At 43.6% G+C, this 23,261-nt stretch overlaps 1 protein-coding gene across 1 annotated transcript; it reads left to right on the top strand.

The window, feature by feature from the left end:
* Positions 1 to 410: 410 nt before the first annotated feature.
* Positions 411 to 21,862, top strand: abcb6b (ATP binding cassette subfamily B member 6 (LAN blood group) b; the record flags this gene model as incomplete). Its single annotated transcript, XM_079277267.1, has 19 exons — positions 411 to 470; positions 1,067 to 1,268; positions 3,187 to 3,279; positions 3,391 to 3,467; positions 4,671 to 4,786; positions 4,931 to 5,052; positions 5,172 to 5,281; positions 6,055 to 6,120; positions 6,266 to 6,391; positions 6,584 to 6,660; positions 7,186 to 7,249; positions 9,431 to 9,516; positions 9,995 to 10,052; positions 10,335 to 10,439; positions 15,203 to 15,377; positions 15,610 to 15,722; positions 15,961 to 16,055; positions 19,223 to 19,291; positions 21,748 to 21,862. The coding sequence occupies 19 exons, from the start codon at positions 411 to 413 to the stop codon at positions 21,860 to 21,862; spliced, it is 1,929 nt and encodes a 642-aa protein (XP_079133393.1).
* Positions 21,863 to 23,261: the final 1,399 nt, after the last annotated feature.

Here is a 23,261-nt window from a genome sequence, read left to right as displayed (position 1 = left end):
TTTTTTTTTAGAAAATATTGCATCAGAAAGTGTTTTGTCTTTCTGCAGGTTTCAGAGCAGTGACGCAACTAAAGAGAGAAATGAAACCACGCGTGAGTGTTGTAGAAACACAGTTCAACCTTTTCTACAACACATTTTCAGACTCGGTCAACACACACACACACACACACACACACACACACTGCCCTGCTCATTGCTCAAAACAAAATGCTGACCACAGCTACTTTAAACTGAAAGCCCAAAACACAACAGATGTGTGTGTGTGTGTGTGTGTCCGGCCCATCACAGCAGGTTTAAACTCTCAGGCACTAATACGGCTCCCGTTTATGAAATATCTGCAGGTAATCCTGTAACCAGGATGTAAACGTTTGGTTTTACAGTGTTTCTGCTGCGGACGTGTTTTGGATCAGATGGCAGACGTCACCGTGAAGAGTGGAAGAGGAGCAACAAGAGGAGTCGTGAATGTTGAGGTGAGTTACTTTAAGGCTTTTCTTAAAAACTTGTCTGTATATTTATTTTACAACGTACACTGTGATTCACCTTTTGAAACAGACAAAAAATAACTTCTGAGTGAAACTGAAGCCTCTTTGTGACATGATAGAAAAAAAGCAGATTTACTTGATAAAATACATATTTTTCAGTTTGTAAGACACAGACATGATGTTTTATGCCCTTTATCAGGGGCGTCAGGTCAGAAAACCCTTCACTGTGTCGTCCTTGAGAGCAGGAACAAAGAATATATTTTGGCCTTTTAATTTGGAGGACTTCAGTTTCAGAGGCTGTCTTCTGCTCTCTGGCCACAGGGGGCAGTATTGAGCCTGTAACCACTTGATAGATGAGGACTAATTGGCTGCTAAGTAGCTGCAGGTAACGTCGATACTAGTTGATTGTGGCCGTCCAGAAGTAGAATTTGTTGAAATAAAGTGAGGTGAAAATGTACCTCTAGTTCAGTCTGTGCTGTAAAAAGTACAATACAAGGAAAACAAGGGATTCATGTAAATCAATATAAATTATGATATGATACATGTCTCATAGTGGGACTCTGACTTCCTCTCTCTCCGTCCAGATCCAACACCCTTCCCCTCCCTCCTCCTCCTCTCCCTTATCGTCTGCGTGGCGAGGCTTTGGGATGAAGGTGCGACTGCTGCTGCCCTACGTCTGGCCCAAAGGCACTCCGGCGCTGCAGGGACTCGTGCTGCTGTGTGTGGGCCTGCTGGTAGCAGAGCGACTGGTCAATGTGCTGGTGCCCGTTTACTCCAAGAACATCGGTGAGCACCTGACAACAGAGAAGGAATCAGAGGCTCTGGTGTTTCTTACTTCACCAAACGTGAAGTTCAAATCGTGTGGAATGTAGCGAGCCAAAGATCTGCTGCATCTACCGTCTGACCTGTAGGTGGCAGTGTGCTCACGTTTTTGAAGTGTTCCCTTATGTCCTTGGTTGATTATGTCCTTGATTTGATTCGTCAGGTTTTTTCAGGCAAGTTCATCTTTTGTGCATCCAGTTTATTGTGTTTTCATTGAATACATTCAGACAGTTTGCCACTGCTTAGTTTGACAATCATTTACATTTGAATATTGAGTATCAGTGGGACAGTTGGACAGAATATATGAAATTCTGCACTACATTTTAAGCCTCTTAATGCAAACCTGATTTGACCCGCGATAGACATGAATATAAAGCTTTAGCATGTCGTCATGAAAGAATGCTGATGATTGTGTCCACCTCTTCTACAAATAATTACAGCAATGGACACAATTGTTAAGCTATTGCAAAAAAAACCCCAATAATTAGCATATAACCTGAAAACTGGACTCACAAAAGGCTCAAATTAGTAACATTGTCCCTCTACATTGTAACATAGATAGATAAATACTATGTACTCGTGTATACAGACTCGTATAACAGCAGCAAGTGTTTAGAAATGATGACCAGTAACTTCATACAGCATGCGGGAACATTAAACCGTTGGTGCTGGTGTGGTTATTTGTCAGAAAACAGTTGAGCTGCTGTGGAATGAGATCTGATTGGCTTGAAGGAGGGTTACCCTTTATTTTTCGGGGGGTGTCATCATCTGCCGAAGTCTTTTGTACCCTGTTTTGTACTCCGGACTGCATCCACCACAAGGCAACATCCCAGAAGTCTCCACTTCAGAGGAAGTCAGCATTCAGTTTGCCTTCAGCTTTGGAGAGGGGGAGGTGTGTGTGTGTGTGTGTGTGTGTGTGTGTGTGTGTGTGTGTGTGTGTGTGTGTGTGTGTGTGTGTGTGTGTGTGTGTGTGTGTGTGTGTGTGTGTGTGTGTGTGTGTGTGTGTGTGTGTGTGTGTGTGTGTGTGTGTGTGCGTGCGTGCGTGTGTGTGTGTGTGTGTGCGTGTGCGTGCGTGCTGGGAGGTCACCCCCTTCTGCCAGTCATGCTTAGCCGACATTAGCGGCCCTTTTTCGTGGAGTTAACACACCGGTACAACGGACGTTTTGTCTGTGGGTCCGACTCCGCCTCCCACCCTCCGACTCCAGGACCCCGGTGCCAAAGAGCTGAAAATACCCCCCACTGAAAACACACACTGGAAGGTCAAAGAATGTAGAATACACACATTTATTCATTCATTTCTCCCCATTTCTTTTTTTTTTTTTTATCTTCTTTTCTCACCATGTCTGTCTCTCTGTCTGGATCCTCACTTTTTCTTCTTCTTCCTCTCCTCCTCTTCCTCTTCCTCCCCTCATCTCATCTCATCCTGATTCCCAGCACTTGTACTAAATGGTAATGAATGTGAATGAGAATGTGTCTGTGTGGCAGAAAGTGTGTGAATGTGATCATGACTGTGTGCACGTGTGTGTGAGTGTGTGCTGCGTGTGTGTGTGTGTGCTGCGTGTGTGTGTGTGTGTGTGTGTGTGTGTGTGTGTGTGTGTGTGTGTGTGTGTGTGTGTGTGTGTTTGGTTGGTTTTTGCTGTAAAGAAGTTCAACAAGATCAAAAGGTCATTAGAAAATGTGGTGGATTCAATTTTTAATATGCAAATTATAATTATGCATAAAAAACACATAACATTGGTTTAATTTATGAGCGCCTGAGTTTACTGTTTTATCGTCGCTGTCGTGTGAAAAACAAAGTTTATGCTGGTCAAGACGGAAAAGGAAAATATTTTGTGTTTTTCTGTGTGTGTGTGTGTGTGTGTGTGTGTGTGTGTGTGTACAGTGAATGAGCTCTCCACAGGAGGCGGATGGTCTTCGCTGATGTTCACAGTCTGCATCTACACACTGCTCAAGTTCCTACAGGGAGGAGGGGCGGGTGAGTGTTCACTTAGAGGAGTGCGTGTACGAAATAAGAGACTACATGTCACCGTGTACGAGCTACTTCCTGTGTGCAAATCTTTTTCGGCATCTGTCGTTTTATTTGTAGGCACCTCTGGTTTCATCAGCAACCTGCGTCAGTTCATGTGGATCAAAGTTCAGCAGTTTACCAGCAGAGGCGTGCAGGTCACACTTCTTCTTCTTCTTCTGTTTGTTTCCTGGCTCTTCCTGAACGTCTGACTGTCTGAGTTGTACAGTTTGGATGAGATCATTTACACTCTGCAGTTTGATGAAAGAATACGTTTATTACAACTTGGTTCGAGCCATCATTTCGATATTAATGTTATAAAAAACGCCGTACTGCGAAATAAAATGAAACCATCGCTTTCACAAAGACTCGTAAGGAAAGAAACTGGATTGTGTGGATTATAAGAAAGATTGTGCAGAAGTTTAGCCAACAATTTAGCAAGAGCATGTCAACGGCATTGTGTTTTATCGTGAATGTGATATCCCCTAAACACTTGGATGGATTTTCTTAGAATTTGGCACAAACGTCCACTTGGACTCAAGGATGTACTGATTAAAAATTCAAAACATGTTTTTGGCCATAAGTCAGAGAATTCATAATGCTAATTATGACAATTTCACACAAATGTCTACTCGGATAAAATGATGAAGCGAAGACATTTTGCTCGGTGACACATGCCCGCCTGGTAATACGTTCCTCTCCCAGTAAACCTCAGCGGCTCTCAAAGCATTGTTTACACGTGAAAAAGATTTGGGAACACACTTGTTTTGGAAAGTCTTTTCTTGTTCCTCCTCTTTGTGTTGACCAAAAAAAACAAATCAATGTGCATTCCAGCTGGTGAATTGACACATTTTGGTTCCTCTGTTGAGTCTCGACAGATTAAACCTCCATTCTAATGGTCAGCTGGTAAATACGGATAGTAGTATATACAATGGATAGTATTTTGTATTAATAATCAGAATCTGTCAAGTAACAAATAGCGATATACTGTATATATATCAGCAGAATTACTCGGGTGAAGTACAAGTACCTCAAAAATATACTTCAGTACATGTACTTTATTTTGCACTTGCAAAGTTGTCTGATAGCAAAGAATTTTATTTTTCAAATTTCGCTTTTAATGGTGAGTGCTGGTTGTAATGGTTGTGCTGGCAATGGTGGTCTCTCTCTCTCTCTCTCTCTCTCTCTCTCTCTCGCTCTCTCTCTCTCTCTCGCTCTCTCTCGCTCTCTCTCTCGCTCTCTCGCTCTCTCTCTCTCTCTCGCTCTCTCTCTCTGTCTCTCGCTCTCTCTCTCTGTCTCTCTCTCTCTCTCTCTCTCTCTCTCTCTCTCTCTCTCTCTCTCTCTCTCTCTCCACACTTCAGGTGTGTTTGTTTTCCCACCTGCACGGCTTGTCTCTGCGCTGGCACCTGGACAGACGCACCGGAGACGTGCTGAGGAGCGTCGACAGAGGCACTTCCTCCATCAACAACTTGCTGAGGTAGGAGTTGAGTTTCCATTTTGGAGACTAATGGGACCGATGAACCCAACACACACACACACACACACACACACACACACACACACACACACACACACACACACACACACACGTGATAACCTTCTTATTGTTTTCTGGCTTCAGCTACATCCTGTTCAGTATCCTTCCCACCGTCTGCGACATCATCATTGCCATCATCTACTTCGTCTCCTACTTCAGTGTCTGGTTTGGACTCATCGTTTTCACCTGCATGGTCCTCTACCTCAGTGAGTCAGTGTGTGTGTGTGTGTGTGTGACCCATGAGTGTGTTTCCCACAGGAAGTTAGTTATTGCTGTCTGCTTGTAAAAACAGTTCCTCATCAAATGAACACGCTCTCGTCTGCAGCCTGCACCATCCTGATCACAGAGTGGAGGACCAAATACAGGAGAGAGATGAACAATCACGACAACAGCGCCAAGTCCAGAGCCGTAGACTCGCTGCTCAACTTTGAGACGGTAGATAACGCAACATGTTTCCTGTCCTTGGGTTATTAACGAGTCTGACTGGCAATGTGTCACATCCAGGTGTGTCCACTGTCCAGGTGTGGTCTCAGAAGTGGATGTATTCACCGTGTCGTCACCCATTGGTTTGTGGACTGACGTTTTGAAGCAAAGAGTTTGGCATTTTGGCCGTCATTAGCTTGGTTTTTAGCCGTCGCCATCTTGTTTTAGAAGAGACAGCAGAGGGCGGAACTAAGTGCAACCAAACGCTGAATAAGACTTTTTAGTCTTCCAAAATGATGAAATTAACTTCAATGAACTGAAAACACACCGTCAAAGGGTTAAAGTTGTAAACACGAGCAACTCCCAGACAACGCCGTGGTAGAGACCTGTCAATCACAGTAGCCCCGCCCTAAAGCATCCCCTGCTTTATGGTCTGTGTGACTCTAAATGGACCATAATGTACTAAATGAACATCATGCTGGACTGAAGAAGACTTGAAACTAGAGATTGAGACATAAACTCATGTTTACAATGTTTACTGAGGTAATAAATCAAGAGAGAAGTAGAGTCATTTTCTCATAGACTTCTATACAACCAGAGGAGTCGCCCCCTGGTGGACATTAGAGAGAATGCAGCTTTAAGACACTTCAGCATTGGCTTCACTTTTCAGAAACCTGAAGTGTTTGTGACGTTCCAGTGTTTTCCAGATGTTTGAAATGTTTGTAGATGTTTAAGTTGCAGGTCAGGGTGTTTCAGGTCTCTCTGGATTTGATGTGTTCTCACAGGTAAAGTACTACTGTGCTGAGGACTATGAAGTCCGCTGCTTTGAGGAAGCCATCCTGAAATATCAAGTAAGTTAGAAGAGTGACATCATCTGGTAGCAAAGTCTAAACCTGGCATGCTTCAGTTAAAAAAAATCGAATCGATCTTTTAACTCTCAATGTTTTGTCCATATTCCTTCATTTCCATTGAGCTGTGTGCTGGTTGTGTTTGTAGCGCTGTGAGTGGAAGAGCTCGGCCTCCCTGGCTCTGCTCAATCAAACCCAGAACGTCATCATAGGCTCAGGACTGCTGGCTGGATCTGTGCTGTGTGTCTACCTGGTCTCAGAGGGACAATTCCAGGTATTTCAGGCCTCATTAACTCAGACCTCAGTGAGACTTTCTCCATAATAACACCACAAGATGATGACAGGTCAAATTTGTGTCGTCAGCTTGCCAGCGGGAGAAGAAGTGACACGGCTGATTTCCAGTAAACCTCGATTATAATATGATCAGTGATGTCCAGCAGCTGTTTGTGTTCACTTCCCCTCTCAGGTCGGAGACTACGTTCTGTTTGGCACCTACATCATCCAGCTGTACACTCCTCTGAACTGGTTTGGTACCTACTACAGGTGAACATCTTTGATTCATCGGCGTCTGTGTCGGGCTGTGTTTCTGTCAGCCGTGCCCAACATTGAAAGAAACTCCACACTGTTCACTGATGGGAGGCTGGAGTTAGACGGGTGTTTTTAAAACAACAATGCTGTATTTCTACAATTGGATTTTCAAGAATCTCCAGTTGGCCGATACTGGCATTTATTTGATTTACTTTTAGGTATTTACTTGTTTACAACTGTACTAGACTTGACCTACAAACAGAGTGAGAAGAGGCCTTTGTATGTATATTTATGTGACTCTTATTACTGATAGTTGTAGAATATATCACATGTATTAGTTTATATATACTTACTAAATAACAACAGTATATTCATCTGAAAAAAACTGTTAAAACTACCACACGTAATACTACTTCTTCGATTAATTCTGCTGCTGAAGCTAGTACCACTACTTTTCCTACTAGTACTGCTGCTACTACCGCTAGTACTGCAAGTAATACTGCATCTGAAATCCTGTCTGTGCATCGTGAGTCTCTGCAGGCTGATTCAGAGTGCATTTGTTGACATGGAGAACATGCTCACACTGATGACAGAGCAAGAAGAGGTAAGTCAAAAATAATAAATACATTTCTGGAATATATATATATAATTTATATTTGAAATAAAAAACAATACATATATATATATATATATATATATATATATATATATATATATATATATATATATATATATATATATATATATATATATATATATATATACTGTATATTCATTTATCAGAATTTGTTCAACATTTTTTATACTACAAAACAAGTAAACAAATGATCTAAAATATAAATACATGAATGTTATTTATTTATATGTCATATTATTTCTTTATTTATGAAACTAAATATTTTCTCCACCTTGTCAACAAATACAAGTTTGTTATTTGATAGATATTTGCATTTTTGTTCATTACTTCTCATAATATTTGCCAAATATAATATTTTTTTTAACATGATGATAGTAATAAACTGCTTTTGGAAGAATAATTACTGATTAGCATTATCTGATGTTAAATACATAGAGAAGTGTGTGTAAGGTCAAAATGTAAAATACATATATTAATCACATGCAGTATAAGTGATAAAAGTCAAATCTTCTGAGGTTCTTCTGATCGCGCTTTGAAACAGAAAGTCACTCAGTCAGAGGTCGGCGGATTAGGAGATCAACAAGTGTTTGTCTGTGACTCTGTGTGTGTGTTTGTGTACATACACAGAGTTTGCATGTACGTCTGTGTGTACGTCTAGAGAGTGTGTGTGTGTGTGTGTGTGTGTGTGTTCGGTGGGAAAGGCGTCCTCCGGCTGCCTCACTAAAGGCTCCTTGATATGGTAAATAGCCACATGAATGTGGACAAAAGCATTAAGAGCACCTTAAAAACACAGCGGCCCTTTTCTTTGGCTTGGGAAGCTGCGGGCGAGGGGAGTCAGGGAGGAGGAGGAGGAGGAGGAGGAGGAGGAAGACGAGGGCGAGGGGAGTCAGGGAGGAGGAGGAGGAGGAGTCAGGGAGGAGGAGGAGGAGGAGGGCGAGGGGAGTCAGGGAGGAGGAGGAGGAGGAGGCGGAGGAGGAGGAGGAGGAGGAGGAGGAGGAGGAGGAGGAGGGGAGTCAGGGACGAGGAGGAGGAGGAGGAGGAGTAGGGCGAGGGGAGTCAGAGAGGAGGAGGAGGAGGAGGGAGAGGGGAGTCAGGGAGGAGGAGGAGGAGGAGGGCGAGGGGAGTCAGGGAGGAGGAGGAGGAGGAGGAGGGCGAGGGGAGTCAGGGAGGAGGAGGAGGAGGAGGAGGAGGGCGAGGGGAGTCAGGAAGGAGGAGGAGGGAGAGGGGAGTCAGGGAGGAGGAGGAGGAGGAGGAGGGCGAGGGGAGTCAGGGAGGAGGAGGAGGAGGAGGAGGAGGGCGAGGGGAGTCAGGGAGGAGGAGGAGGAGGAGGAGGAGGAGGGCGAGGGGAGTCAGGAAGGAGGAGGAGGGAGAGGGGAGTCAGGGAGGAGGAGGAGGAGGAGGAGGAGGAGGAGGGCGAGGGGAGTCAGGAAGGAGGAATGCAATCAAACTTTGTTGGTAATATTTTGGAAATGCTCGTGAATACATCGCAAAATCTGCATAGATTGAAGCTTCATTGTGTAAAACACATCTCGCTTCCTCCTCATTACCTTCTCTCCTTTTCCTCATATCCTTCTTGTTTCCTTTTATCCTTCCCCTCCTCTTCCTTTCTCCTTCCCTTTTCCTCTCCTCCTCTTCAATCCAACACAAAATAAATAAATGAACCTCTTGTACTCAGTTCATTTTTGACGTTTTGTTTGACAAACCAAAAAAAACAATCTCAACCCCATGTGCACCGACTTGCTTTTGACCACATCACATGGTCTTCATCGGCACATTGCAGATGTAGTTACAGATGCTCAAACTTAACATCATGCTTACCGCCTGTTGACCTTTCATCCATGTTGACTTAAAACGAAGTAGAGCCGAACGGTTCCATCTTGAACCTTGCAAACGGCAGAACTCCATCTGCTGATGAAGACCATGTGATGCAGTTGAAAGCACCGGAACAAGCGAGTAGGTGGATCTGGAGTTGAGATTGATTTGATTCTTTTTTTTTCTGGTTTCTCTGCTGTATATTTTTGGGAAACACATTAAAAACCAAATGTTATCGATCCTCCTGTGTTCTTGTCTCTCCTACCCTGGTTTCCCTTTCTCTCCTCCTCCTCCTCCTCCTCCTCCTCCTCCTCCTCCTCCTCCTCCTCCTCACAGGTTCAGGATGCTGAGGATGCACAGGACTTGCAGCTCACAGCAGGTCAGGTGGAGTTTGACAGAGTCTGTTTCAGCTACGTGCCCGGGTGTGTAGCCAACAACAAATCTGCTTCCACTCTTCTACAGTTTCATCTGATTTCATTCATTGTGCATAAAACAGAGTGTCCTCGTCATAGCAACAACAGCATTGGTCGTTTAGTCAAACACTTAGAGAGAGGAGGTCGGTTTAATTGATGCGACACACAAAAAGCATCTGACCGTGACGCTGGAGACAGTTTGCATCCCATGTCCTACTGTTGTAACCGTGACCGCCATGTTTTTAAGGTTGTTTTTGTTGTGTAAACCTAATCAGACCTTGACTATAGAGGCGGCACGTATGAAAAACAAGACAATGATCTGCAGCGACAAAAGATGTGTTCTTATGTTGGAGGACATTTTGTTAAAACGTTCACGTTTGATTTTTCTTACAATCAAAACACTTTCAAGAATGAAAGAAGCGACATTAAAAGGGATTACGTTGCTAATTGTTGATTTGTGTTTGTGTGTGTGTGTGTGTGTGTTCAGCACTGAGATTCTTAGGGACGTGTCCTTTACGGTGGAGGCGGGACAGACAGTCGCTTTGGTAAGTTGTCCTCTGTTTACTCCTTCTGTTTTCGTCCCAATTGAATGCATACTGCAAGCAACAGTACGCTCTTTGTAAAGGCTTCGACAGTTTGTGGTCAAAGTTTGCAAATTGGAACGCAGTCAATAAAACAAAAATGTAATTTTGTGTGTGTGTGTGTACTTTGAACCAACCCTTTAAATTCAAAAGCATTGTGACGGACTGCCATGTGATGTGAAATGAAAATTGAGACGGGGCTTTCCAATAATGTGTGTGTGTGTGTGTGTGCGTGTGTGTGTGCAGGTCGGCCCGTCTGGATCAGGGAAAAGCTCCATCCTGCGTCTGTTGTTCAGATTTTACGACCTCCAGAGTGGCAACATCCGCATCGACGGGCAAGACATCTCAAAGGTAAATCAGGCGGCAACGTCTGAGAAGTGAAGCCAAACCTGAAGCGAGTTAAACTCCGATCTCTCTAGTGTCCACCAGGGGGCGACTCCTCTGGTTGTATAGAAGTCTATGAGAAAATGACTCTACTTCTCTCTTGATTTATTACCTCAGTAAACATTGTAAACATGAGTTTATGTCTCAATCTCTAGTTTCAAGTCTTCTTCAATACAGCATGATGTTCATTTAGTACATTATGGTCCATTTAGAGTCAAACACGTAACTCAGGGGATGGTGGTATTCCTTTAATTCCTTTAAACTGCAGCAGAGTCACTGCTCTTCTTTTTTTACCATCAGTTGTGTTTGTCTGACTTTCTGTCTCTCTGATTCTGTCTCTTTTCATTCCTCATTTCACATTATCTTTATCTCCCTCTCTCTCTACACACACACACACACACACACACACACACACACACACACACACACACACAGCTGTGTGCTCCTGTCACACTGTGAATAAATCATAGTAAAAGGTTCTTGAATAATGCAGCAACGAGTCCAGACGCCAGATGTGTGTGTGTGTATGTGTATGTGTGTGTGTGTGTGTGTGTGTGTGTGTGTGTGTGTGTGTGTGTGTGTAAAGATAGCCCAGTTATTGCGGTTGTAGCTTAAATAACTGTTTGTCAAAAAAAAAAAACGGCACACACACACACACACCGGTTCCATTACGACAGACATGCTTGTTCAGACGTGCTGGGGATTTTACGAGGACGCTCATTTATAATTATACAGCAGGAGGACCGTCTTCATCAACACACACATGTGGTCGCCTCCTGAATCAAGATTCAGTCTTTGTAGTTTATCAGTCTCGACCTTTTGGGGGAAGAAGACGAGCAGGAAGTGCAGGTCCACTGAAGCATTCTTTCTGTTGTTGTGTTCGGCAGCGTCAGGGCCTTTTTCAATGTCTATAATTCTCTCATTTTTTATGCTCAATGGTCACTTCCCCCTCAAAAAGAATGGAGGCAGATATGATCGCGTTATCAGGAGGACAAACCTGGTGATGACGAAGGGGAAACAGCTGCTCGGGGCACTCACAGCTCATAAGCCCAGCTGGGCTAATCACGAATACATCCTTTAAGATACATGGCAATAACTTTCAATCGCTGTGAGCTGTGAGCTGTTTTCTATTTACAATGCAGGTAAGAATGAACGAACATCATGAAATAAACGATTAAACACGAGTCCCTTAAACAGCGAATCAGAGTTGAATAGAAGTGTTTGTAATCAATCAATAAGAGAAATATTGGATCAAAAGATTGGTCATAAAGTTCCCCGAGAGCGAGAAGGACAAGGAGGCTGTTGTGCTCCGGGTTTGATGCCAGCAGTTTTTATACGCACCATCTGTTTCATGTTCCTGTTGACCCTTAATTAAAATGTGTCATGCTTTCCATGTTTTACTCTATAAATTATTTTTTAATGTGTCACTATCAGAGAACTCATTTTACCCAGTAAAAACCTAATTCAACAAAAGCAGCCAGGAGGACAGAAGGAATGATCCTGAAATAAGCTCTGTAAGCTTAAGAGATTTTAACAATTTGCTCTACAAACAATATGTCAGTAATATCCCTCTCCTGAATTTTGAAGCTTTCATGTCTCTTAAATAAGGCGGTTGCAACAATTGCCTAAATGAGGCTACTAACCGTCGTCACGCCGACGAGTCCGTCTTCTCAGACCCGCTGCGTATAGTTGACATTTTTTAACTCTAGCGGTTTCCTCCTGTTTTCAGTCACGTTGTTAAGCTCGCCTGCAAGTTTGAATTTGCACGAAAGCTCGTTTGGTATTTTCCCAGCTAACCCTTACCGGCCAAAATCATCAAATTAACGACATTTCATGTCGTTTGAAAACAAAGTCTGAACTCCAGGTCCAATAACTTGTATTCCTCTGAGCGTGCAACTTCATCCCAAAGTTTTTCTTCCGACATGTGGCTGAACGCTCACTTCTCACGGATGCAGAGTTCGCCTTCTTTAACTGTGCAAAAAACAAAACGACAAATCTCCACGACAGATTGAAATGTTAACCAATTACCTTTAATGTGATGACAAAAGACTGCGATGAGTTCATGTACGAGTCGTATTAAGGATGTTGTCTACATGTTCCAGCTGAATCTGGCATTTGTTATGCTTTTTGCAAACAGCTTCTGGATGCTGTAAGATCTTTTAAAGGAAACGTTTAGATTTTTCCCAAATATGTCTTAATCCATAACTCACATGGCCATGTGTCCTACATTTAGAGAGTTATTGATCACAGTTATCATTCCTCCCGCTCCCCAAACTGGCCATGAAATGATTCTCTCGCTACCACGCTGCAACAAAAGGGGACAAACGGCACAGTCCTGTGCAGACGTTTTATTTATCACAATGTTCAGATGATTTCAAAACACGTGTAGAGTTTGGATTTCTGTCTGTTAATGTGATTTTTGAGTGTTTAAAATGATTCATAAATGTTTCATCACATTTGAAATTTCAAATATCAATGTGAAATGAAGTAATTTTCTCATAGACGTCTATGCAACCAGAGGAGTCGCCCCCTGGTGGACACTAGAGAGATTGCAAGTTATAAAACACTTCCGCATCGGCTTCATTTGGCAGAACCGGAGGTTGCTCTCTGGGGAATATAGACTTTTTGTTGCCTTCCTGCCATGCAGGATATTTTCAGAGGACCAGGTCTGTATGTTGCAACAGTCTGTTGTTTAAGCTTTTGGGCCTCTTGGGTTTGTTTTTAGCGCACCGCTCCTCTGCCACTCTGCTTGTCCCGGCATATGGCAGCCACATGTGGTGAAACCTCCGAGTCCGTCTCTGCCGGCCCCAACACTGCAGGCTGACGGTTCATCTGCGTGTTCTTTAAGGTGTCCGTCAGGTTTCCTTTTTTCTATTTTCAAGGGATATTAACAGACGTTTTTATTTCGTTGAGTTCCCGTTCAGCTATGTTGGCAATTACTGCTCATAACTACAACGTTTTTCTTGTTATTCTCTGACACACCTTCCTGTTTGTCAGTCACACAGCACGCATATCAAAGGAATTGGAGAAACTTTCATCTACAACTTTAAGCAGAATTGTTGAAGGGTTAGAGCAGGACCGAGAGGAACTCAAGAGCCAGATTTAAAAGAGGATTGGTCTGACGATTTGTTCGTTTTGTTCAGCGCAAAGACTGGAAACAAGCGTACACGGCTATCCTGCCTGTCCTATCGAATCCACCATCCCCCAAAATCAACTTCCAAAAGGTGTGGGGGGGTGTCAGTCGCTGTTTTAACATCAAGCACTTCTGTTGGAGCATATTAGCTCCTCAGAATAAATCACGTCTTAAACACGTCACATCTCGTCAGCTTGCCGTCCTACAGGGGGTTATGTGCTGGACTATTTCTTGGCCGGGTGCAGTGAGTACTGTCACGCTCGATCTGTCCTAATTTTGAAACAAAGTGTTTCCAAAATGAAAACCTGATGTGTCGTCGATTTCTGTCATCCATCCCTTTTCTAAAAGTGAATGCTGCACTCCAACGTGTCTGAGACGGGCACATGCATCCAGCAAACGCATGTCTATATGTACGCGAATAGGAGGATGGGTATGATGTAGAAAGATGTTAAATGTGGCATCATCTCACAGATGTACTGTCATGGTAGTCATCATGTGTCGTATGTGAGGACAGCTGTCTGACTCTCATATGTTCTCCTTTGTTCTGCTGTTGACGTCTCAATGAAAAACATGTCTTTTCTTTCTCCATCCGTCCGTTCCTCTCTTTCTGACATTTGGTATTAGACCTCTGTCAGCCCGCCCCGATCAGAAACAGATGCTGTGTTCGTTCTTCAGTGGAACAAATACCAAAAGTAAACGGCAACAATTCAATTAAAGGAAAGTGAGTGATTGCCAGCCAAGCACCAGAGCTGGCGCAGGAAATGGAATTCGTATTGTTGAGGCTGCGGAGGACAGCTTTCCACAGGAAGTACTCAAAGTACTGGACGCTGACCGGAGAGTCATCGGAAACCGGAAATTATTTCTGGAGAGATCAAAAGCCAGATTTATGAAATGATGAGAAGCTTCTTCTTAGATGGGGAACTGAACTGATCGGACCAAGCTGGACCCTTCGGGTCTGGACCATCTGCTCTTCACAGTCTGGAGATGTAACTGTGTTTAATCTGCAACATGGAACAATTCACGCGTCAATGCGGGAAATCGTGTTCAAAATCTGGCAGCAAGTAAACAGAAAATACCGATGTGCGTTGCACATTATTTTATTTAGTTGCTCCAGATTTCACTAGTTTGCCCCAACTTCACCGCATTGGCTTCACTCCTTCACTCGGCAGAACCGGAGGTTGCCGCCTGGTTTTCACACGGTTGTCAACTTGATCAAACCGGTGTCTATGTGCAGCAGGGTCTATGACCAGCAACTATGTCTTCTCTTGCAAAGAGAAGGTGCGTGGGTAAAGTCTGACACGTGAAATCCTCGGTGTGCGGCCCATGCATTATATAGTGTAGGATGAATTAAGCCATGCAACAACATGTATGCTGTGTGTGTGTGTGCGAGAATAACCGAGTTCAACGGCAACATAATGAATGTTTATCGTGACCCGCAGATCTGAATGTTCCACACACACTGAAAACACTTTCCATTCCCCGGGTGCAACGCGGTCGGCTCGATGCTTCGAGGGTCGGCTTTCAATGCTCGCTCCAATTTTGAATCCGGGTTAGCAAAAAAAAGTTTGCTTGATTGCAAAGCTTTCTGTGTCCCAAGGTGCGTCAGTCTTCTCTGAGGTCGCACATCGGCGTGGTTCCCCAGGACACGGTTCTCTTCAACGACACCATCGGCAACAACATTCGCTACAGCCGAGTCACTGCCGGCGACCAGGAGGTGGAGAGAGCCGCCGTGGCTGCTGACATCCACGCCAGGATACTGGAGCTACCTCAGGGTCAGGCTGGAGTGTGTGTGTGTGTGTGTGTGTGCGTGTGTGTGTGTGCGTGTGTGTGTGTGTGTGTGCGTGTTGATAATAATGATGAAAACTGCTTTTGTTGTTTGACTTCGATGTCGGCTGAAGCAGACCTGTGACAGGGTGTTTGCCAAGTGGAATCCTGGTAATCTTGATGTGGAAAGGGAGTGATGATGATGATAACGATGAAGATAATGGTGTTTTGTCCAATCAGGTTATGACACGGAGGTGGGGGAGCGAGGTTTAAAGCTCAGCGGTGGGGAGAAGCAGAGAGTAGCGATTGCTCGAACCATCCTCAAAGAACCTTGGATCATCCTGCTGGACGAGGTGAGAGATTCACACACATGGGATGAGAACACCGACATCCTTTTGAAGTACTTGTTGGTAACGCAGCTCGCACATAGTGGCGTTTCTCACACTCGGGCCGTCCTCGAACAAAGAAATTCTTCGGCGAAAACATTTTGTCGACGAATCAATTGGACGATTTAATTGACGGATGTAAAACTGCTCCTCAGTACTTACGTCATGCTGCACTTACACTGATATACTGTGTTTCTTCCACCAGGCCACGTCTTCACTGGACACCCAGACTGAGAGGAACATCCAGGCCTCACTGGCCAACATCTGCGCCAACAGGACGACGATAGTGGTCGCACACAGGTGACGGTACTACCCAGCCGTGTGTTCGACAACTGAGAAACTTCTTGATAAGTTTGATTTATACAATTTGTCAAGACACCAAGTGCTAGCATTTACTAATTGGTAATATGGTGCTATAGGAAAAGTAAAGGTATCGCCAAAGTCATTAAAATTCATCCTCAGGGGGACATGAATGGGTGTGCCAAATGTCAGCCTCACGGGAGCGCGAGAGGAAAAGTTAGCAGAGCAGCAAAGTCAGTGGGATACATCCTCTGGGGATCATGAATAGCATTCAATAAATCGAGGTATCCAGGTATCACTCAACCCCTTTTGAATGAACAGAAATCATAAATAAATATACCTAAAATATCTACCAGTCCAACGTGGTCCTGGACATGAGTTTCTATTCTTTCGACCCTGAGAGTACAAACACTAATTCTGCCATTGAAATGACAGTAGTCTGTGATTAAAGCTGTAGTACAGGACCGAACCGAAAAGAAAAAATGAAATGTGAGTGAGAGAGATGAAAGGAAAAGGACAGGTGATGGATGTGGTGAAAGGAAAACGGGATTAGAGCCGACACAAAGAGAGGGATGGAGAGATTAAATGAAAAGCTGATCGGAGGATATGAGGTGACGCGTGATGACAGGTCGACAAAAGTAAAAGAAACAGATGTCGGGTTGTTCATCAGTCTGAGTGTTATATCCAAAAAGACTTGAAAGGATGTGACACTCGCAGACAGCGAAGTGGCCTGGTGCTGATTCCTGCTTCAGGTTTTATCGTTTCCTCTGTGTTCTAGTACTCGGGGTTGTTGTTTTTCTCGTTCATTAACATCATTAAAACATGGTTTCGATTGTGCAAAAGAAGATTGGTTAAATTAGTCAAAAGGAAAACGTTTTTTGTTCATATTTTGGAACAAATTTTGAAATTTCTCCCGGGAAACTGCCGAACGCAGCCTCAGAGCTGGTTGTAGAGCGTGTTGAGATGTGGCGGATGAATTCATACGCATTGCACACACATGACAATGAGCGCGTATGTAAACTGAGCCATGCAAACACACATTGTTTACAGATGTTGGCTGCGACTAATCACCAGCTGAGCTGTCTGAGCTCTTCTCTTTTTTAATGAATCATCTTCCGTCTGAAATGAATCGTATGGCGCTCATTTTCATCTTATTTTGACCTGCACAGTCATTGAATAAGTTGATCCAGCAGCTTCTTAATCTTTCAATAGCAGCAGATGGAGTCTGCTCTGAGGATCAGGGGCTGTTTTTTGACTTTATCAGTTGGGCCTTATTAAATCAAATTAAAACGCACAGTCACAACAGACAGGTCATGATTTAACTTTGAGGGCGAGCTGGAATCTCTCTTTATTAATTAACTTCATTGGTGGCAATCTGCTGATGAAACCAAGCAGTGAGTGGTAGCGATGTGACATATGGTTTCACGGCTTATTTTCCGAACAATGTACATTCTTTGACTTGGATTACTTCCTGCACGCTCTCCTGAAATTCCATTGTCTTAAATATGCAAATAACGAGTCCTGAAAACAATAACCGAAGTGTGTTTTACGCAAAAAGACGCAGAAGATCCTGTTTGTAGTTGCATGTTTTTTAGTTAACTTAACTTGGTGCTACAACAGCATGTGTAATATGGGCTTTTTTATACATCGTATATATTTCTGTGATGTTACGAAAGTTCAAAATGCCTGTTTGACCGACCTCAATGTGATATATGGAGGCGTCATACATCACAGCAAAGAGCTGCAGTTTATAATGGTTTTGCAATAGTTGTGTATATATACAGTATATATGTTAGGATATATATATATATATATATATATATATATATATATATATATATATATATATATATATATATATATATATATATATATATATATACATAGTTTTTGAGGACCTCGGGTGTCAGTGGAAGCTGAACCTCAACAGTGCAGCCACTGGGTTTAACCGGCTGGTTCCACAGCTGGACAGAGCAGAGGTGTTAACGATGGTTCCATTTCATTGAAGCGTCTCAGAAAGCCTCGTCAGCGAGTTGATGTGATTTCATCCCTCGCTCCATCTCAGCCGAGGAGGAGAAGATGAGCAGCATGAAGTTGAACATGAACCACGATAGCATATACTGCATACAGACACACTGGCTGTTCTCTTCCTGCTCCAAAGCCTGAATGAGCGGATAAAACAAGGCGACGTCTGCAGTCTCCGGGGAGAGATATTTCTACCTTTGACCGAGGTTTTCTATCAAATATTGAAGGTGGACGTCCAAAGATAGCCACGATGACACTAAAGCAGAGTGGTGGCTCTGCTGAAGCTTGAAGTGACACTCAGCGGTTTGGAGAGGCATGAACTCTGTGGTTCTGCAGAACCAATTTTCTTTTTTGTTGTTGTTCTGCACACAGTGTCGAGCGTAAGGGTGTCCTTCCCACTGGCGAGGAGGGCAACACGCCCGCCCCCCCTTCACCTTTTCAAAAAGACTATTTTCAGACTCAGATTCATTCTTTTATATTTCATATTTTCATTTCGGCGAGACACTAGAGATGAATATTGGAAAAAAAATGGGCCTTTAAATGGAGTTGATTACTAACATTGATACAATTATATTTAGTATTAAAAGTGTTTTTAATTATGTTTAAATCTTAGAGTATTTTTTGGTTGTAATGCTGGCCGTTATTCACATCGTTAATAACAACAATGTCTTTAGCACTACAGAGAAGGAGTCCATGAAACACAAACAGTCACACGTTAACACAGATTATAAACAAGCTTTCAGCTTCGTTACATTGATTCGTAATGCTCAACTGTTTGGTGGAAAACAACACAAAGCAGCAGGTGACAGCATGAGGACATTAAAAAGAGGAATAATATCTGTGTGATGTTGCAGAAAAGAGGAATAATATCTGTGTGATGTTGCAGAAAAGAGGAATAATATCTGTGTGATGTTGCAGAAAAGAGGAATAATATCTGTGTGATGTTGCAGGAAAGAGGAATAATATCTGTGTGATGTTGCAGAAAAGAGGAATAATATCTGTGTGATGTTGCAGAAAAGAGGAATAATATCTGTGTGATGTTGCAGAAAAGAAGAATAATATCTGTGTGATGTTGCAGGAAAGAGGAATAATATCTGTGTGATGTTGCAGGAAAGAGGAATAATATCTGTGTGATGTTGCAGGTTGTCCACCATCGTCGGAGCGAACCAGATCCTGGTGGTTCACAACGGACAGATAGCAGAGAGAGGAAGGTACGGTTGTGGTTTTGGGGACGTCTTCAGGACATTTTGAACAGCCACTGATGCGTTTGTGTGTGTGTGTGTGTGTGTGTGTGTGTGTGTGTGTGTGTGAGAGACACACCTGAATGATTGTGTGTGTCCTAAGTGCTTGCAAATTTGTTATCTGTAGATCAAAAGCTCAGGGTGTGTTTTTTGTGTGTGACCCTTAAACCCCCCTGGTGTCTCTCTCTGCCCCAGAGGCTGATGGACAACATCACACACACACACACACGCGCACACACACACACACACACACACACACACACACACACACACACACACACACACACACACACACACACACACGTGATGGAGCTGCCACTTAACTGCCGATGCGTACAGTCCTTTGATATAGGAGCTGGTAATGAAGACTTCCTTTCTCACACACACACACAAGCAAGAGGTTAAAGAAGTGACATTTCTCACTCTCTAATATGCAAATTCTGATAAACATAGATCACCCAGATGAGTGTATTGTCCCGAATAATCGATAGGTATTGATAAGAACGCACCTGATAAGCCGAGTTGGTCACAGACTCGGCTGTGGTGGAGGGTAAACACACGCAGGGACTTTGTTTGCCCCTGCAGGTACAAAGCATTCATCTTTTGATGGACGCTGTGATGTGTAAACACGAGACAGTTCAACCTCCGGTGTCCAAATACACACAGTTTGTGCCACAACGTGTGGGAGTGCATCATGAAACGGAGACAGGAAGAGGCCTCATCCCGTCCTCAGGCTGTCCCCGTGCCGGAAATTATTTTACGAGGACTCTCGGTCTAAGGCGGCTGATTCTGAAAGCGCTGTTTACCTGTGAATACAACAAAGTGACTTTCTGAACGTCTCCGTCCACACGGAAAAAAATCTCTTCTCCTCGGTTATCGTCTTTCAACTTTGGTTCAGCATCGGTTCAGCCTCTTCCTGCTTTCTGCGTTTTCATAGAGCCAAACTTCGGCATTTACATATTGTTCTGTGTGAGATTCGGTTGGTAAGACAGAGAAAATTATAAGATTTTTTTTCGGAGAACACCAGCGACAGGCGCATGATGTGAAGTGGTTTAAACATGAGGTTAATGTTGAGACTTAATTACTTGGTTTGGGTTGAAATGAGTTTTGTTTCTTGTGTAACGTGACATGTGTTGATTACGTACGCAAAATGAATCAGTCAGCATTGTGATGGTTTTACACGGACATGAACAGCGGTCTCCTGGAAGAAAGTCTCGTGTTTTTGTTGAACCCATTCGTCGACCCAGAGCTCCTCCAATGGCGGATTTTGTGACTCTTTGCTACGTCAGCGGACTCTACTCATCCCGTCATAATTACTGCGGCCACTAGAGGCCGCTGGCTGACGATAACCTCGAGTATCAGTCGCAATTAGCTGCTTACGCAGACGACCTACGCTGCCTTTTTTCGGGGAGGACAATCTCAGCATTACACTTCTGAATCTCTGTCGTAAAGTTGCATTGTGGGTAATGTCGCCGGCAAGTTTCGAACAACGGAGAAGAATGTGTGGAGTAAAAAAGACGACACCTCTGGTTCTGCTGCATCAGTTTTGATAGTTATTCTGTCGGACAGCAGTGCTTTATCAGTGGACTCTTAAGATAAGATAAGCCTTAGCATCATTTTCTCTCTTTCTCTTTCTTTCATTGACCTCTTGACTGTTTCTTCACTCTCTCTGTCCATGTTTCTCTTCATTTCTTCTTCTCTCTTTGCATTTCTTCGTGTCTCTTCCCCTCCATCAACCTGTTCTCACTCTTTCTCTGTCTACCCCGCTCAGTTTGTCTGTATCCTTATTTCTGACCCTCCCCATGTCTCTCTCTCTCTCCCTCACTCTCTCTCTCTCGTTCTGTCTGGAAGTCCAGACGGTGACACACTTGTGTTTTTACTAATTCATAGAAAAGTTGGTCGAAGTCTGCAGCAGGATTTCATAACACTCAACTTTGTTTTTAAAGCTGCTCTGGTGTCACAAGACATTCTGAGTGACCCACCTTCTCCCCTGCCTGCTCAAAAAAACTCAAAACAGTTGTTATATAGGAACTTTATTTTTGGGAGAAAGGGTTGTCCTCCTACATTTTTATTTTTCTTCAAAATTTGCATTCAAGAGCTGGTAGGAAAGGTCTGACATTTTGGATTTCCAAGTCAGGTTCTTTGCTGTCACTTTTTTAAACAAAATCTGGACGACAAATGATAAACACACAACTTAAAGAAGCTGCAGTTTTATCAGCCGGATGAGAGGTCAGTATTCGAGGTTTTAACTCTTCTGACTTCCCTCTCACGTTTATCCACATTTAAAATTTGTGTTTTAGAAAAATCATAATGAAAATACCAGAAAAGAAAAAAGAAAAACAAGTGCTAAGTCTTGCAATTTTCCAGGAGGGCAGAGAGGAGTTCCTGACCCTTCTTGTCTCATCCCGTCTTCCCCTTTTGTTCAGACACGAGGAGCTGCTGGTCCGGGGAGGTCTGTACGCAGCCATGTGGAGGAAACAGCAGAAAAGTCACGACACACAAACAGAAACACAGATGAACAATCCGACTCAAGACACTTGACACTGAACTGAGTGTGAACCTTTTTTTTAACTCTGTACTCACAGAGTCACTCGTACAAGCCGCTTAAGAAGGAATGTGTTCATACGACTGGTTCTTGCATGAGGCCCGTTGACTCTCGGTAGGAGCATCGATGGGCCTGGGCGTTTGAACGACTGCTGCTATCCCTTTTCCTCCTGTTGGTGGCGCCGGTTGACATGCGCATAACTGGCAAACTGTTGCTTGTGAATGTACAGCTGTAGAGAAACAACTGAAACTGAAGCTGCAGAGAAACAGCAGCGTTAGCGTTAGCGTTAGCAGCGTTAGCGTTAGCGTTAGCAGCGTTAGCCAGCTAACAACAATAGCAGCGATGCTAAAGAGCTGACTAAATATCAAGGTGCTTGTGAAGATTCCACCCGATCCGTTTTAAAAGCGATTATGTTACCGAGATTGTTTTGGCGAAAACATCCTGGATGGGCTGAGAGTGCTGGTGTCAAAGGTCACTGCTGAGAGTAAATCTACATCAGCAGCCTGAGGGCCAGAAGGAGGGAGACAGATGGGCTGTAACTGAGTCTCGTTAGCAATAAAAGCTTCTCAAACAACAACTGTGTCACAGCGTTTCTCTAAAATAATATGTAAAATATTTCACTTTTAAGGGCTCTACATCAGGACTTCCATGCATCAGAAGCTCCTTTCAGATACGCACGAAGCAATTTAATGTCGGTTTCATGCAGTGTGCGAAATACCTTGTGGCAATTGGGGGTGGGGGGGTCCCATCTATCGCCCCCCCCCAAAATCCCCACCTGAAAAACGAGACACGCTCGAACCTCAGACCTCGGCTCGGCTTCTTCTTGTTGCAGTCCTGGTATCCAAGAAGAGGACTTTTCCTACAGCCTGTTAGTGGCACATTTATAGCAAACATGTCTTCAAATAGGTTCATGCTATCCTGACCCGTCTTATTTTATCCATCGTGGAGGGAGTTCAAGTTATTGTTGCAAGCATAGGTGCCAAATGTATTACTTTCAGGAGGGTGCCTGGCAGAATCCCAATGCTCCTGGTGGATGTATGCGCGTTTTCAACCTGTTTTCTAGTTTACTCCAGTTGTTAATAGATGATATGCTTCATAGTGGTTTCAACAGCCTTAGTTTGAAAGTTATTGAGCACTTGTTAAAGCTAACTGGGTCAGAAGTGGACGGAGTCACCCATTGGTTCGAGGGTTGCCGTTTTTTTAAGCCTCTTATTTGGAATTTTTGACCATCTTGGTTTTTTTGCAACCAGAAGTGACACGAGAGGGTGGAGCTAAGTACAACTCAACGCGGACTAAGATAGTATTTTACGTCAACACAATGTGAAAGGGTTAAAGTTGTAAGACAAAAACATGGACAACTCCCAGACCGGACACCGCCGTGGAAACGACCACTCA

The sequence above is a fragment of the Melanostigma gelatinosum genome, assembly GCF_949748355.1.
Source record: "Melanostigma gelatinosum genome assembly, chromosome: 10".
Taxonomy (NCBI): Eukaryota; Metazoa; Chordata; class Actinopteri; order Perciformes; family Zoarcidae; genus Melanostigma; species Melanostigma gelatinosum.
The sequence above is the reverse complement of the archived record's forward strand: the minus strand, read 5'-3'. Positions and strand labels throughout refer to the sequence as shown.